We start from the raw sequence: 15507 nt of genomic DNA, 5'->3' as shown, positions 1-15507 counted from the left end.
TGCACACTGCTGCACTCTGCTGCACTATGGGGCACACACCTGCAACGGTGGGTCCCATCCCGACTGTGACGCCTGCTGCTGTATATTTAGGAGTTTGCGTCTCTCTCTCTGTCTCTCTCTCCTTGGTCGCGTGGGTTTTATCTCTAGACCCTCCGGTTTCCCCCTGCACATTTGCAATTATCAACATCGCGCGTTCACAGTATTTGGCTGCTATAAATTCCCACGTGATGAAACGCCACTTCGTGTGGCCAGGCCGCTTCTGCAAAACAGTCACGCAGCTCAGTTCGCTTGCATAGCTTCTCGGGAGCGCAGTGCGCTCAATCCGCTGCGCCACCGCTCCCCACGCGCGCGTTCGAGACGCCGCGAGGGCGGCGCGCCCCGAGGCGCTCCTCGTCGCGGGGGCGGCGGAGTCGTCGGGGCGAAGCTCGCGGCGGTTGTTGACGGCCGCGCGCTTCGCGAACTCCGTCCGCGACGTTCACAGCCAGATGCTCTCCATATGGCTCCATCAACGGCGCATTTCACTTGAAACGTGTCTCGCTTTCCGCGGATTCGAATGCGCGCTTTTCAATTTGCCCTCGTCGCGTAAGCACTTGCCGCCACCACCACGACCAGCTTGTGCACACGCGGTGGTGGTGTGGGGGATGAGGCGCACAATTTGTGAGCGTCCCCATCGCTGTTATTGTGCCCCCCACCCCCGCTGCTCCATCGTGTGGCTGGGCATGAGATCAGCGCGTGCCGAGCCGGACCGATAACCTCGCTAATCAGCAGCGACAGCAGCAGCAGCAGCACTTTCCCTTAACGCAGAGACAACACGTGTCGAGCAGCAGTCGTACGATTAGCGTGGTTGGCCTACGTACGGTGCGAAGGAAGTTTCAACATACATCCATACATTTCTAAATTAGCGATGAGAATATTTGTTGTCAACAAAGAGTTTTTGTAACAAAAAGAATGCGCAGTCAATGATGACTCTGGGCGGATGGAACTCATCGAGCGAGATGATGAACGCGACTGCGGTCTCACAACCCGGCGAGCCAAGAAGCGTGGCCGACTGCGGCGAGAGGAATTCCACGAGATGTGAACGAAGACGCAGGCTGAGATCATTTCAAAAAAACATGTTCACAGAGACTTGGGTGCGCTGCTGAATACCAAACCCGGTGGCTGACGAAGCTGACCTCGACATATCGGAGTGGTGCAAGTGCATCGCCCTCGCGGCAAAGCGTAACAACTGCAAGGACCCTTCGACAAAATGTTTGACCTCTGCGGTGGATCGCAAACTCTACGGTCGAGTTCCACCGTGGTTCTCGCCGTCGCCTGCCGAGACCCAGGCCGGAGTCCAACGTTGGATCGTCGACTCTGCAGCGCACGGGGCACACGTGCGGCGCACCTCCGATGCGCACCGCTGGCCACGTGCGGTGCGAGAGAAGTTCAAGGCGCGCGTGTAAAGACACGTGTGTGTGTTTTTTAAGGAATCAATAAAAGCAAGCGAATGTCTCCTCGAGCCAGGGCGGGGTGACTGACAGCAGGGTGACAGCAGCCGTGCAGAGGAAAATAAACACACACAAAGATCCCCCGTGTAGCATTAACATACTGTAGGGGCAAGTGCTGTTAGCGAGCACCTATGGGTGGCCAGCACCACGCCCGACCGCCTTTGTCTCCCCAGTAGCTATGTCTACACATTTGAGGCTGAGTCGGCCTAGGGGAGGCCCGGGACCAGATCAAATAATCGTCGCTGGTATTGGCCGTGAGCGGGAATAGAACTCGGGTCGCTAGGTTCATAGCGCAGCACGCTAACCACTACACTACCGCTCCCCGCATATACACACAGACATACACACACAGACACCTAAAAAATACACGTAATCGTTATCGTCTCCGCACCTAATGTTGCGGAGGTAAAATAAATAAATTGGTGGAGATGGGGCAAATTATTCCGTTACGTGTCCGTTCTACGCCAGCCTAAAATAATCCACACCCACCCCAGCTGCTGCAAGGCTCACGAAGTCTCCATCCCCATTCGCTCCTCCGTCCTCTCGTCCCTTCTTCATCTCCGAGACCGAGGAGTCTATTCCCTGCGCACAATCCGCCCTAATAGCGACTGCCTCTGCGACACCGCTTTAGCTGTTCGCAGCTCATTATAAAAGTAATTAAAACGTCATGTCCCATTCCGCTCAAATACAAAAACCAGGGGGGGGGGGGTAGGGGGTGACAGAAAAAGTGTCCGTAATCCGGGGCAGCCATCTGCCCGAGCAGCGCCACTACGGATCTCTCCGAGTCGGATATGCGAACACATCCTCTCCCTCTCCTACCCCGTGCATCACCGCGCTCCGCCCACGAGGATTGTATCCTCCCGATCTCTCCTCTATCTTTCTCTCTCACTCTCAATACCTCTCACTCATTCTATCTCTCACTTTCTCTCTCACTCTCTATATCACTCGCTCACTCTCATTCTCTATATTTATCATTCTCACTCTCTCACTCTGTATCTTTCACTCACTCTCTCACTCGATCTCTCACTCTCAATATCTCTCACTCATTCTATCTCTCACTCACTCTATCTCTCACTCACTCTCTATATCACTCTCACTCACTCTATCTCGCGATGCCACTCTTCTATGCCTCCTACACCCGCCGCGCAGTTCACATCCGCGAGTTACAATTCGCCCGCCGCCGGCCCCGGCTTGCATTTTTAATACGCAAATTGCTCGCCCGTCCTAATGCCACCTCGCATCGCGTGAAGGCTGCGTGCTTACCGAACCGTGCGTGATAAGCCCCCGCTGGAGAAATACACCCAATCTGTCGTCTTAACCCTTTACACCCTCCCACCGCCCGCCACCATCGCAGGCAGATGCAGAGGATTAGCACCATAATTGTAACGGCGCGTGTGGGTGTGTGTGTGCTGGCGGGGGAGGGGGGGAGGTTGGTCTTCTCTCCTCTCTCGTCTTGTGCACGAGGCGAGCGGCAGGAGACGGCCGAGGCGGCTCTCACTGACGCGTCGATGGCGCTCCCGGCGTCTGCGTCTCGCTCCGAACGCGGCGCCCCACGCCGCCACTGCCTGGGCCCCTTGGCGGTTTCCCAAGAAGATCTTCGTTTTTCCCCCCACCACCCTTTCCCCCCATCACCCCCCTCCCAATTCCTTTCAACTAACACGGTTGTCGGCAACTTATATAACAAGAAGAGACCTTTTTTTAAAAAATTCGGTAACAAAAACCCCCAATACGTGAAGAGCCGCGTTGCACTTCGTGTGAACACGAGACGGCGGTGCTCGCTGCACGGCGGCCACGAAGCAGCCCTTGAAGAGAGACGCACGCGGCCCTCCGCAGTCGCAGGTCGCAGACCCCTGAATCAAGACGATCCTCGCGAGGCGACAGCGGAGACGCCGACGTGGGGTAGAGGACCCGGTGCTGCTGTGGCCGGCAGGGAGTTATTGTGCCTCCTCGTCTTGCGATGCTTAGGGGGGCTGGGTCATCCAGCTGCCCGCCGTCTCACTCCCTCGCCCCGTTGTGTGAGTGTGTGGGGGGGGGGGGGGACACACCATTGTGTGTGTGTACACACACCGTCGGAGACGACGAGAACCCTCGGGTTCGAATCCAGTGGCAGGTGCCTTTGCTGCTCGCTGTGGGGGCGAGAGTGCAGCAGCAGCAGCAGCGGCGGCGGTGGGACCCTCTCCTGCACGTGCGCCGCTCCGCCACCTCGATTATTTATTTATTTATCACACCACGCGGAGCCGGGGGACCCCCCCCCACTCCCTTGCTCCTCACTCACCCTCGATCCACCCGGCCCCGAAACCCGGCCGCGACCTCGACCCGAAGGGGTCGCCCGCGACGGCGAGTGGTGACTCCGAGAGGCGAGCAGCAGCACGAGGAGGAGGAGGATGGACGCCGCTGCGTCAGCGCCACCGGAGCGAACCGAGTCGTCGTTATAAAGTCGAACCGCAGCCAAGTCAAGACACATCCACCTCTCACTCACGCCCGCGCCATCGTAGGGACGCGCAAACTCTGCCGGCGACTGGCTGACGCTGCCGGCCACCCGAGGCAGTGATTGTAATATCTAGCGGCGTGTTAAGGTGGGGGGCAGTGCCACGTGTGTGCAGTACATCACGTGTGAGGTGCTGTGGGCAGTGTCATGCGTGTGCAGTACATCACGTGTCTGGTGCTGTGGGCAGTGTCATGCGTGTGTGGTGCTGTGTGTGCAGTGCACTGCGTGTGCAGTGCATCACGTGTGTGGTGCTGTGTGAGGTGCTGCGAGTGCAATACATCACGTGTGTGGTGCTGTGTGAGGTGCTGCGAGTGCAGTACATCACGTGCTGTGCGCGTTGAGTGCACCATGCACAAAGTGCAGTGCAGTACACACATCCTAAGATACACACACAGTGCGATACACAGAGTGCAATACGCCATGTGCTGTGCGTTTCTGTCCACGCAGTACACCGTGCAGTCCACACAGGGTGCAGTACACGGTGTGTGCTGTGTGTGCTGTGCGCGCAGTACGCCGTGCAGTCCACACAGGGTGCAGTACACGGTGTGTGCCGTGTGTGATGTGTGTGCTGTGCGCGCAGCACGCCGTGCAGCACACACAGGGTGCAGTACACGGTGTGTGCTGTGTGTGCTGTGTGTGCTGTGCGCGCAGTACTCCGTGCAGTCCACACAGGGTGCAGTACACGGTGTGTGCTGTGTGTGCTGTGTGTGCTGTGCGCGCAGTACTCCGTGCAGTCCACACAGGGTGCAGTACACGGTGTGTGCTGTGTGTGCCGTGTGTGCTGTGCGCGCAGCACGCCGTGCAGTCCACACAGGGTGCAGTACACGGTGTGTGCTGTGTGTGCTGTGTGTGCTGTGCGCGCAGTACTCCGTGCAGTCCACACAGGGTGCAGTACACGGTGTGTGCTGTGTGTGCTGTGCGCGCAGTACGCCGTGTGGATGGTGCTGTGGGTCTCGTGGAACGTCTTCCTCGTCTGCTTCTACCTTGAAGTCGGAGGCCTGTCCAAGGTGCGTCGCCCTCGGCCCCCTTTGTCTCTCTCCCAGCGCGCGACTTGCTTCGCGCTGCCCTGACACCGGAGGAATTATTGATGTTTTCTCATAATTCATAATCACAGCAAACCTGACCGATCATCTGGAAAATCTGCAAGCTGACAGGTTTTTTTTTTTTTTAGAAATGCGCGTTTTACCAAAGACTGATTGAATTTGTGTCCGCGGTTATTGATGTGGCCGTTGCTTAAGTTGTTTTTAAATTTACTTGAACTTTATTAATCGAACGTGCCACACACACGGAGATAAATGTTGTGAATGTTTAACTGGCACAGAGTCACGGTGCAAAACACACATCGATACCAAAAACCGTCACCACGGCGACTGTGCCAGGCCAGGTGCGCGCAACTGGACACTCGCAGCGCAGTGCTTCAAGCTCGGTGCCTTGGGGCTCCGACCAGTGATGGAAATTCCACATTTCTATGGTCGAGATTCAGTTGTATACCCGTAGAACAACCGCTCTGGACGATGGCCTCTCCGCGCCTTGCTGGTCGCGGGGAGCTATTTGATGACACCGAGGTGACGCGCGTCAATTGAACGGGCAAGTGAGTGCGCGCTGGTGACGGCGGAGAAAACATAGTTGCGGGAGCATAGACGTACGGTACAACTCCGGGCTTATCAGCACTGCCGTCTGCTGGCGCCAACGAAGCGTGCGGCAACGCACGGCGGTCGCCCATCCAAAGCGCTCTCCAGCCCCCCAGCCGCTCATCTCCCGCGACGAGATGGGGCGCAGCGCATGGCGGCGGCTTGTTGTGCTGTGTCGACTGGCGAGTCGCTGATATCCCGCGGCTGCCGGGCAGTGTGAACAACTCGTCCATCGGCAGGTCGCGCGTCTGGGTATCCTCACGTCTTCTAAGGTGTCTGGGCATTGTGGAAGAGTAGGCCAAGATCCCCACGAGAGGCGCACTCTCTAGAGCTACCTCTAGCGGAGGTCCTTCCACCAGCAGTGGGTTGAGTGAGCAATTGCAGGGCTGCGCCCTTGTCCGACACGCACAGAAAGTCCTTCATACGCTGGAGAGGGTGGAAGGGTTGGGTGGTGGATGACATAAAAGGGAATTAATTGAATCTTTCTAATTATTAATAATTACAACAAATCTCACTGATCCTCTGGAAAATTGGCAAGCTGTCAGGCTTATTTTTTGTGTGTAGCCATATCACCGATACTAATTTAATCTGCGTCTGTGCATATTGATGTTACACGGTGGTGCTGCTGGTGGTGGGGGTGGTGGTAGAGGATGAGGTGGTGGTTTTTTTTCATTAATGTTATTTATCAAGCGTGACAGACAGACAAAGTCAAGACATGGCGACGCGGTTACTCTCACATCACGCTGCGAAAACACAAAAGCACGCTCCAACACAAAGATCCCCCGTATAGCCTTCAACAGACTATTGGGGCAAGTGCTGTTAGCGAGCACCGATGAAGGCCGGCACGACACACGAGGGGGTGAGTGGCCAGCACCACGCTCGATCGCCTTTGTCTCCCTAGCGGAGATGTTTACACACCGCACCATGTACACAGTTGAGGCTGAGTCGACCTAGCGGAGGCCCAGGACCGGGTTCAGAGAATCGTCACTACCGGTGTTGGTGGCCGTGAGCGGGAATGGAACTCTGATTGCCGCGGTTGGGAGCGCAGCGCAGCGCTGAATGCCACACGATGCGCGTCACACACGCAGCGGCATGCACCGGCACCTCACCACGCGTGCCAATCCGCTTGGTCAGGACGCGTGCCCGGCATGGCGCGGTGGGTGACGCGGCACGGCGAGGGGAAGAGCCCCCGCCGCTCGTGGCAGAGGTTCGGCGTTCGAACTCAGCAGGACGCCCGGGGCTCTCGCTGCGGCGCGGCGCGTGAGCCGTACGACACGACGCGCCCTTCGCAGCGGACGTTAAAGATCTCATCACGTGACTTGATTCGAGTGAGCCGATAATGAAAAATTACCCAGTCGGGACTAGGCATAGCAGCAGCAGCGATGATCGCCCCTCCCCCCATCTACTGGCAGACGAATGCCCGCTCGCAGGTGGGGTGCTGAGTCGCGTTGTGCCGCACAGGGACAGCTGCCCACTGGACGTGCCCTTTCAAGTGCCTTCGAGACGCGATGCCGTCGCTCGATCGCGCGTCGAGCGCTCTGAGTGAGAGACGCCCCGGAGTACAGAAGGGCGGCGGCGCTGTCAAAACCAACCGGCGATCATCGTGATGGTGATGGTGATCGTGATGGTGATCGTCATCATGATGGTGATCGTCATCATGATGGTGATCGTCATCGTGACGGTGATCGTGATCGTCATCGTGATGAGTGATCGTGATGAGTGATCGTCATCGTGATGTATGCTGACCAACACCAGAGCAGGGGAAATATAACAATAAAATATAACAATTAAATATAGCAATTAAATATAACAAGTGTGTTCTGTTTATCACAGAGCTACCAAACGCCCTGGGATAGCCGGACAGTCTCGGTCTCAACGTGTTGTGTTGAGGGCGTAGTCAGAGCGCAATCACGGTGTGGTGAGGGTGTGGGTGAGGCTATGGTGAGTGGGGGTGGGTGAGGCTATGGTGAGAGGGTGTGGCGAGGGTGTGGTGAGGGTGTGGTTGTTATCTCGGCCCTCGCAACCGTCCTTGTTGTTGTTGCAGCATCTGAATGTCGCCATTACCTCATCTCCCCCCCCCCTCTTTCTCAGCCTCTCTACTGTATGTATTATCTATTAGTATCACTACTACTACGCTCGTTTACCCGGGAGTGCCTCACCGAGTCTCATGACTCTCTTGCAGGCGGGTCCTGCCAGGTGTCCGTAATAGTCGGGGTTGGTTATTACCATCGAGTAATTTTGCGGGATTTAAACATTTATCGAATTTGGATAACGACGCCGCCGGGACACAGTGGCCTGGGCACGATATCACGTGATCTTTAATGTCCACCGGCACGTGCTAGTCTTATTATTATTATTTTCATCATCACGAGAGTTAATACACCCAGAGTAATAACCAGGGTGGCCGCTGGAATCGAACCGTGAACCTTCGGCAACAAGCGGCGAACGCGCTCGGGCAGCACCGCCCACGTCTCCATCCTCTGTATCGATAGTTTCAGATCGGAGCCTCCTCCCCGCGTCTCCATCCTCCGTATCGATAGTTTCAGATCGGAGCCTCCTCCCCACGTCTCCATCCTCCGTATCGATAGTTTCAGATCGGAGCTTCCCCCCCACGTCTCCATCCTCCGTATCGATAGTTTCAGATCGGAGCCTTCTCCTCGCGTCTCCATCCTCCGTATCGATAGTTTCAGATCGGAGCCTCCTCCCCACGTCTCCATCCTCCGTATCGATAGTTTCAGATCGGAGCTTCCTCCCCACGTCTCCATCCTCCGTATCGATAGTTTCAGATCGGAGCCTCCTCCCCGCGTCTCCATCCTCCGTATCGATAGTTTCAGATCGGAGCCTCCTCCCCGCGTCTCCATCCTCCGTATCGATAGTTGCAGATCGGAGCTTCCCCCCCACGTCTCCATCCTCCGTATCGATAGTTTCAGATCGGAGCTTCCTCCCCACGTCTCCTTCTCCCCGCGTCTCCATCCTCCGTATCGATAGTTGCAGATCGGAGCTTCCTCCCCACGTCTCCATCCTCCGTATCGATAGTTGCAGATCGGAGCCTCCTCGCCGCCCTGCACCGTACTCGTGGATCACCGTCACGTGGGCGACAAGGGGTTAATTGAGGAACAAAGTAGCACAACATGATTTGTATTAAATTATGCAAATTAACCCCCCCCCCACCCGCAGGGGGGGGATGATTTTCTAAGGAAAGAGACGGAGGCAGGTTCAGTAATTGCGTTCTGGATCACCGATTCCGAACAAGAAAACGCGGCGAGATGGGTTTCTCGCCGCGTACTACCCTCACGGCCACACGTACACACGCGCGTGCGTGCGTGCGTACGTGGAACAAACAAAAAAAACACCAAAACCAACTCGGTACAGAAAGATAGAATGACGAGAGAGCGCACGGTGCGCAACGATCCGTGCAACGTTCCCCACGTGGCACCGTGCGTGGCGCAGCGCCAGAGCGAGCGAGCGGGCGCCGAGGCACCGAACGCCACAACGCCCGCGGCCACCCGGCGTCTTCGTCTCGGCTAGACGCCGCTGCCACAGTCGGTGGCGCTGTCACGATTCAGCGCACCGGACCTGCAGACCCGCAGCCCGCCGGGCTCGACTGTGACACACCGGCGCGACAAACGGTGCAAGGTTCTCAGAACCCCAAACCCACAACCCACCCTTGCGCCCCTGTCCAGCCCAGCAGTGCGAGTGGGTGAACTGCGGTGAGTCGATCGGCAGGTAGGGTAAAGTGTGGGTACTGTCACCTCTTCAAAAACGACGAGGCCAGCATGGAAGAGTAGACCAAAGTACCCTGTGGGGCGGCTCTCCCGACTGGAGATGCTTCCGCTCGCAATGGGGTGAGCGAGCAATAGCAGCCCTACCACGAGGCTGTCGCGGTGGCGAGATGTTAACTACCTCGCCTGGTGTGCAGGATGTCGTGGGTTCAATCCCGACCCTGACGATGCCTGCTGCTGCTGTATATTTGGAGTTTGCGTGTCTCTCTCTCTCTCCGTGGTGAGATGTTAACTACCTCGCCTGATATGTAGGAGGTCGTGGGTTCGATCCCGACCCTGACGCCTGCTGTATATGTGCGTGTCCACGCGACCATTCAGAAACACGCGTTTAGAGTATTTTGCTGCTATAAATGTCCACGTGATGAACCACTTCTTTTCATTTGTGGCCAGGTAGCTTCAGGAAAAAGAGGCGATATATCTCAGTGGGCTGGTAAATAGATACAATAGTTTCGTTTGGGGCTGCACGTGTACTACGCGCCGGAGAATTGCATGAGAATAGTAACTGGTTGTAAATTTGTTTTCGCATTGGGGGCCTTCAATGATGAACAGCCCCCTCCAGCCACCGGTACGCGGCAGAGTGCAGTGGGGGGGGGGGGGGGGGGGGAGCCCCCCGCCCCGTGGTCTCGAGCCGAGGAACAGAGTCGGGGCAAACTTCGCTGCCCAAGCGGAAGTTTCGGGGCCCCCAATCAGCTCCAATGGGCACTGGATTCACGCAGCAATCGGGGTGCACCAAATATCAGCTCACATTCAAAAGCCAATGAACATAAACAGCGGATTAATCTCCATAATCGCGTGTTGTCTGTAGCAAGTTCTCTCTTTTAACTTCATCCCTGTCTCTTGTCGGCATCTCTCTCTCTCCACTGCCGCTGGGCCGCGTCGTCTGCTCGTGATCACCGCTCACAGGGGGGGCCTCGTGTGCGATGATATCTTTTCACCTCCGCGAGGGAGGAGGAGATGGGGGGTGGAGAGGCGGCGTCGGTTTGCGTCATCGGTCTCGCCGATGTCTTTGTCGAAGACGAGCAGACGCCCCCTGATTTATGGAACCGCCGCGACTTTTTTTTTATACGTTTAACGTTTCATTACGAGTGAAAAATCCGTCGTAATCTCCGAGTCCATTTGTTTTCCCGAATCCTCTGCGCTGCGTAATTCCACTTTATCTCGTTTAACACTTTGTGCGGAGAGCCCCCAGAGTGCGCGGATTACGCAGCGCGGGTCTCCTCTTGAATCCCCCGCGGCTCGGCACTTGTTCTTCCTTGAGCCGCCTTCTCACCGACGGTCGAGGCCTTCTCGAGCACCCTCCTCATTCGCCGCTGATACGAACATCGATGAATGGGTGTCATCATCATTAACTGCCACGGTCAATCCACTACTGGATGAAGACCTCCCCAATCCTCCACCATCTCTCACGCTCCTGCGATATAATTAAAGTCAAAGATCCCTCCGTATAGCCTAAATAGACGTTTTGGGCAAGTGCTGTTAGCGAGCACCTATGAAGGCCGATACTACACACATAGGGGCTAGGTGGCCAGCACCACGCCCGGCCGATTTGCTAATCCGCCTTGCACCTGCACGCGAGAGATAATTCCATCGCTCCATCTCCTCGGCCTCCATCCTCTCGGACGCGTTGCGTTCCCTCCTGTTTGGCTGCCACGCTGTCGCCACGAGTCTCGCCCATCGGCTGCCACCGATTCCGAGCCCCGTGCCGGCGATGATGGCACGGGCCCGGCTGTCGGGGCCAGCGCACGGGTTAACGCGGCAGTGCTTGCAGCCGCCGCCCCCCATTGGCAATGGGATTTATCGGAGGGGCCAGCCACGTGAGAAGACTCTAACTCACCGGCAAGTAGCCGGCTTCCGGCCTGCCGCCGCCTCGTAAATAGAGACATCGCGGCCCTGCTCAGCCGAGCGGGAAATGAAAGCGGCCGTCGCACCTGAACGGTCGCCCCCTCCACCCACCACCGTCTTGCCCCCTCTCGACCCACACTGCCCCCCCACCCTCCCACCCACCCACCGGCATCCCCTGCCCCCGTGGCTCAACGCCTCAACCCCCCCCCCCCTCCCGCGCCGAGCGAGGTGCAGCTTCTTCGATCTCTCCCGAGACTGCCCGGCCCAGCGGCCCGCGCGTCGCTCGCGATTCATCTCCGGGTGTAACGGCCACGCGTCCAGCAGTGCAGTGATCAAAGGGCTTCAGATTCGAACGGTGGTGAGTTCAGATCAGGGTCCGAGGTCTCATCGGACCATCGTTATTCTTGTTCGACTTTGTTAGAGGGCAACAGTGGTTGTAATATGCGGTGGACTATCTCCCTGTCACCGGAATGTGGAATTCCGTCGAAGCGTGGAGATACATCGACGCTTGACTTGACCGGACAAAGAACAGCGAGATGAAACAATGATCGGTAAACCCTCTGCGTGATCATTTTCGCGGGCCTAACCTAGAGCGGTAATGGGGCGGTGATGAATGCCGATACAACGGGATGAATCACTGCACGCCCTCAATCGTCTCACTCGAACCCTCGAACTCGGGGAACATGACCGGCTAATTCCAAAATGCGGACGTCGGTGTCAAAGAACGGAGAGATCACTGGAGTGGAAGGCGATGGCGGTGATGGCAACAATTAACACGATGGTACAACTCGTGGTAATTACATAATTTGGCGGAACACGACCACGCGCGTATTATATCGAGCCCCGTGTGTTAACAAACGACGGACGAAAGAGGAAGAAGAATCTAATTATAATGCACGGCTTATCAAATTAAATTAAACGAGGCCGTATCATTTGTTATGATTATTATTAATTAGACATTAAATAAATGTCAAGCCGCATTGAAAGCTCTCGGAAGATGAATTACTTTTGTTCGGAGCCGTGCAATTACGCCCAGGCGTGGCGCTTGGCTGCCTCTCGCGAGGGAGCGAGAGCGGGAGAGAGATGCTCGTAGAATCTTTATTTCTCACTAGGAGGTCCGACTCGTATCAGCGAACCCAGAAGCCAGAGGATAAGAGAATAGGCCAAGAAACCACCACCTCAACCATCTCCATGAGATCAAACACATCTTGACTGTCAACAACCACGACACATCCCAAACCATGATCACAACCATTTCAACCACCACTAACTCAACCATTGCCACCAAGTCAATCAACCACAACCACCATCAACCAAAGGTACCATATCTTCAAAGCAGTACAGGCAATTATCTTTTACAAGATAATGAACATAACAGCGAGCGGGAGAGAGAGACCGGGAGAGAGAGAGAGAGAGTGGGAGGGTTTAAATCGGGTTGGTGGCGCCTCGACACGGGTTTAAGAGTCGCTGCTGCTGCCCGCAATCTCGTTCATCTCACAAAAGACGCGTTGTTAATTCTGGCAACCTTTCTCGGCACACTTGGCCTCCAGGTGGCCATTCATTTTGGACAAGTGTTTAATTTCGCTAAGCAGCTCCCAAGCTGTTTTGACAGCGCTTGTAATTCACGAAGATCGCTCGCTGGGTTCTAGCCAGGCGACTGGAGACAGCGTGCGTGTGTGTGTGTGTGCGTGCGTGTGTGCGTGTGTGCGTGCGTGTGTGCGTGTGTGTGTGTGTGCGTGTGTGCGTGCGTGTGTGCGTGCGTTAGTGTGTGTGCGTGCGTGCGTGTGTGCGTGCGTGTGTGTGTGTGCGTGCGTGTGTGCGTGTGTGTGTGCGTGTGTGCGTGTGTGCGTGTGTGCGTGCGTGTGTGCGTGTGTGTGCGTGCGTGTGTGCGGGCGTGTGTCCGGCTTTCATAGGTGCTCGCTAACAACACTTGCCCCTACAGTCTGTCAGAGGCTATAATTTGGGATCTTTGTCTTTGTCGTGTTGCGGTTAGCGCCCTGTGCTACAAACCCGGCGACCCGAGTTCGATTCCCGCTCACGGCCACCGACAACGGTGAAGATTATCTGACCCGTACCTGGGCCTCCACTAGGTTGACTCAGCCTCAAATGAGTACAATCTGAATTTGTAATTGACGAGAAAAGTCCACCAGAGAAGAATAGTCCAGGCCGGAAAACTAACCACGAGCTTCACACCAATCACCAGCATGTGATCAAAGCACACGGCCTTCGTGCATGATGTAAAAAACACCAAAAGTTCCTGCACAAAGGCTCTGTGCTTTATACACGTGTTTGTGTCGCGTTTGCGTCGTGCTTGCGTCGTGCTTGCGTCGTGCTTGGAGCTCGTGGTGGACAAGCACAACAAGCACTCTGCACGTTCGTCGGTAACGCTGCCCCGAAAGAGGCAAAATGCGGTTGAGGGTTAACTGAGCCCAATCATCGTCGCTCCGGGGCCGATAAAACGAGTACCACTGTGGCTCTGCCGTGTTGTGGACGGGAGATGAGCACCGATGCTTCGGCGCTCGTTTGAGGCGGAACCCACTTTGACTCTGACAGACCACAGGAAAGTCGGTTCGGCACATTGTGTGCGTTTGGCAGTGGCGATTTTTCGTGCCGTGAAGAAGCGCCACTTGCCCCTTGTGTGTTGCAGAGGGTTGTTATTCTTCCTTCATTCGCTGCTCTCACGTCTAGTCGTGGCCTCCCAACTATTTTATTCCGTCTCGCTGCTGCCTACAGCAGCTGCTTACTGGACAATCTATGAAAAGAGCTTTATAGCTCATCAGATTCTTCCAGTATAAATATTCAGATTTGGCCGTCTCTTCTGCATGGGGCCTCCCCTCGCCCCCCCCCCCCCACCGCAGCGAACCTTCCCCATCTCTCATCGGTCGTGTCCGACTTTCTGTGCAGCTACACGCGACAGCTTTGTCTTTGTCTTTGCGCGCGAGCAGGACAGCGACACGCTGACCTTCCACGCGTCCATCCACCGCTCGTGGTGGAGAGAGAACGGGCCCGGCTGCCGCGTGACGCCGGCAGAGCCGCCGCCAGGCCGTGCCACTGCTGGCCTGGCCTACATCTCCGTGCCCGGGTGCCTCCTGCAGTACCAGCACCTCGAGGTCATCCACTCGTCCACCCAGCTCCTCATCGCCGTGAGTGACCGCTCCCCCGCTCGCTCGCTCGCTCGCACCCTCTCGCTCAAGCCCTGATCGGTGAATCCGGGAGCATAGACCAGGAAGAGCACAGAAGTGCAGTACAACAATTATTGATCTTGCCGCACTGCCCTCTGCTGCTCACCACGCAGCGCAAGTGATCTGACATCGACACTTGACCTTGAGCGCAGCGATCACCGCAGGACGATTGCCATGGCCAGGGGCATCACTGCCTCCTCCTCTGCCGGTCACCGGTCAGCCAATAGACACGCGACCCTCACGGTAGCTCTAACCCTGACCTCCAACCTCTGAGCCGAAGGTTCCCAAACGTTTGCTTGTCACATGCCCTCCCTACCAGGCCTGTCAACTGTCCACGTGCGCTGCCATCATATAGCTTTTGTAATTAATGTAACGGTTGAAAACATTCATTGTAATTATGTGCACGTAATTAACACGTAGGACGTGTTAACACCGAAGACGATGTCATCTCAACATGCTGGGTGGCAGTGCTGCACGTGGCTGTGATCCCGCACTGTGGAGGCAGTGAGGGTTGGTGAATTGCCAGGGTGTGATGGCAGTACAGCAAGTGGATTCATCTCCATCCGTATTCCATCCATACGGAGATTCAATGTACCGTCCATCGCGCGCGGTGTTCTCTCCCCGCGTGTATAAACAATTATTATTATTAACGGAGTTGTCCACACACCCCAATGTAGGACCACAAGCGCTTTGGCGAGATTGGTGACGCCGGCTCTATCTGCCTTCCCGCTCGTCTGTGGGTCCCCGCGCCTCCGAATCAACGAAAACGATAAAAACAAAAATCAATAGATTAACGCACAAAAATAACAACGCTACCACTGCCGTCGCGCGAATGGTCTTGCCCCACAGATGCCTTGCATAGGTTGAGAACCGCTGCTCTAACCCTTTGGACTCTATCCCTGAGCGGAGAGAGAGATGATGATGGCGTTGCGTTTTATTTCAGTCGCGTCACGGGAAAGCGCCTCTAAAACTGCGACACAGAGACGAGAGAGAGGGAGGGAGAGGACATCATCTGTCCCTTCACCGATTGCGCGCCCTCGCAGCAGCAGACTTACAACAAGAGGCACCAATTTACAAATACAGCGCCGGGCCCAA

At 56.2% G+C, this 15507-nt stretch overlaps 1 protein-coding gene across 1 annotated transcript in view; it reads left to right on the top strand.

The window, feature by feature from the left end:
* LOC133353260 (sodium/potassium-transporting ATPase subunit beta-1-interacting protein 3-like) overlaps nt 1-15507 on the top strand; it is a 78446-nt gene that overhangs the window by 43838 nt on the left and 19101 nt on the right. The window contains exons 3-4 of the mRNA XM_061569360.1: nt 4902-4982; nt 14176-14373. Of these exons, the coding sequence (XP_061425344.1) occupies nt 4902-4982; nt 14176-14373 (279 nt within the window). The remainder of the gene's footprint in view (nt 1-4901; nt 4983-14175; nt 14374-15507) is intronic.

This window comes from Lethenteron reissneri, chromosome 43 (genome assembly GCF_015708825.2).
Source record: "Lethenteron reissneri isolate LAM-NWPU_2019-01 chromosome 43, ASM1570882v1, whole genome shotgun sequence".
In the NCBI taxonomy this organism is placed as follows: Eukaryota; Metazoa; Chordata; class Hyperoartia; order Petromyzontiformes; family Petromyzontidae; genus Lethenteron; species Lethenteron reissneri.
Note: the sequence above shows the minus strand (reverse complement) of the source record. Positions and strands in the feature narration are given on the sequence as shown.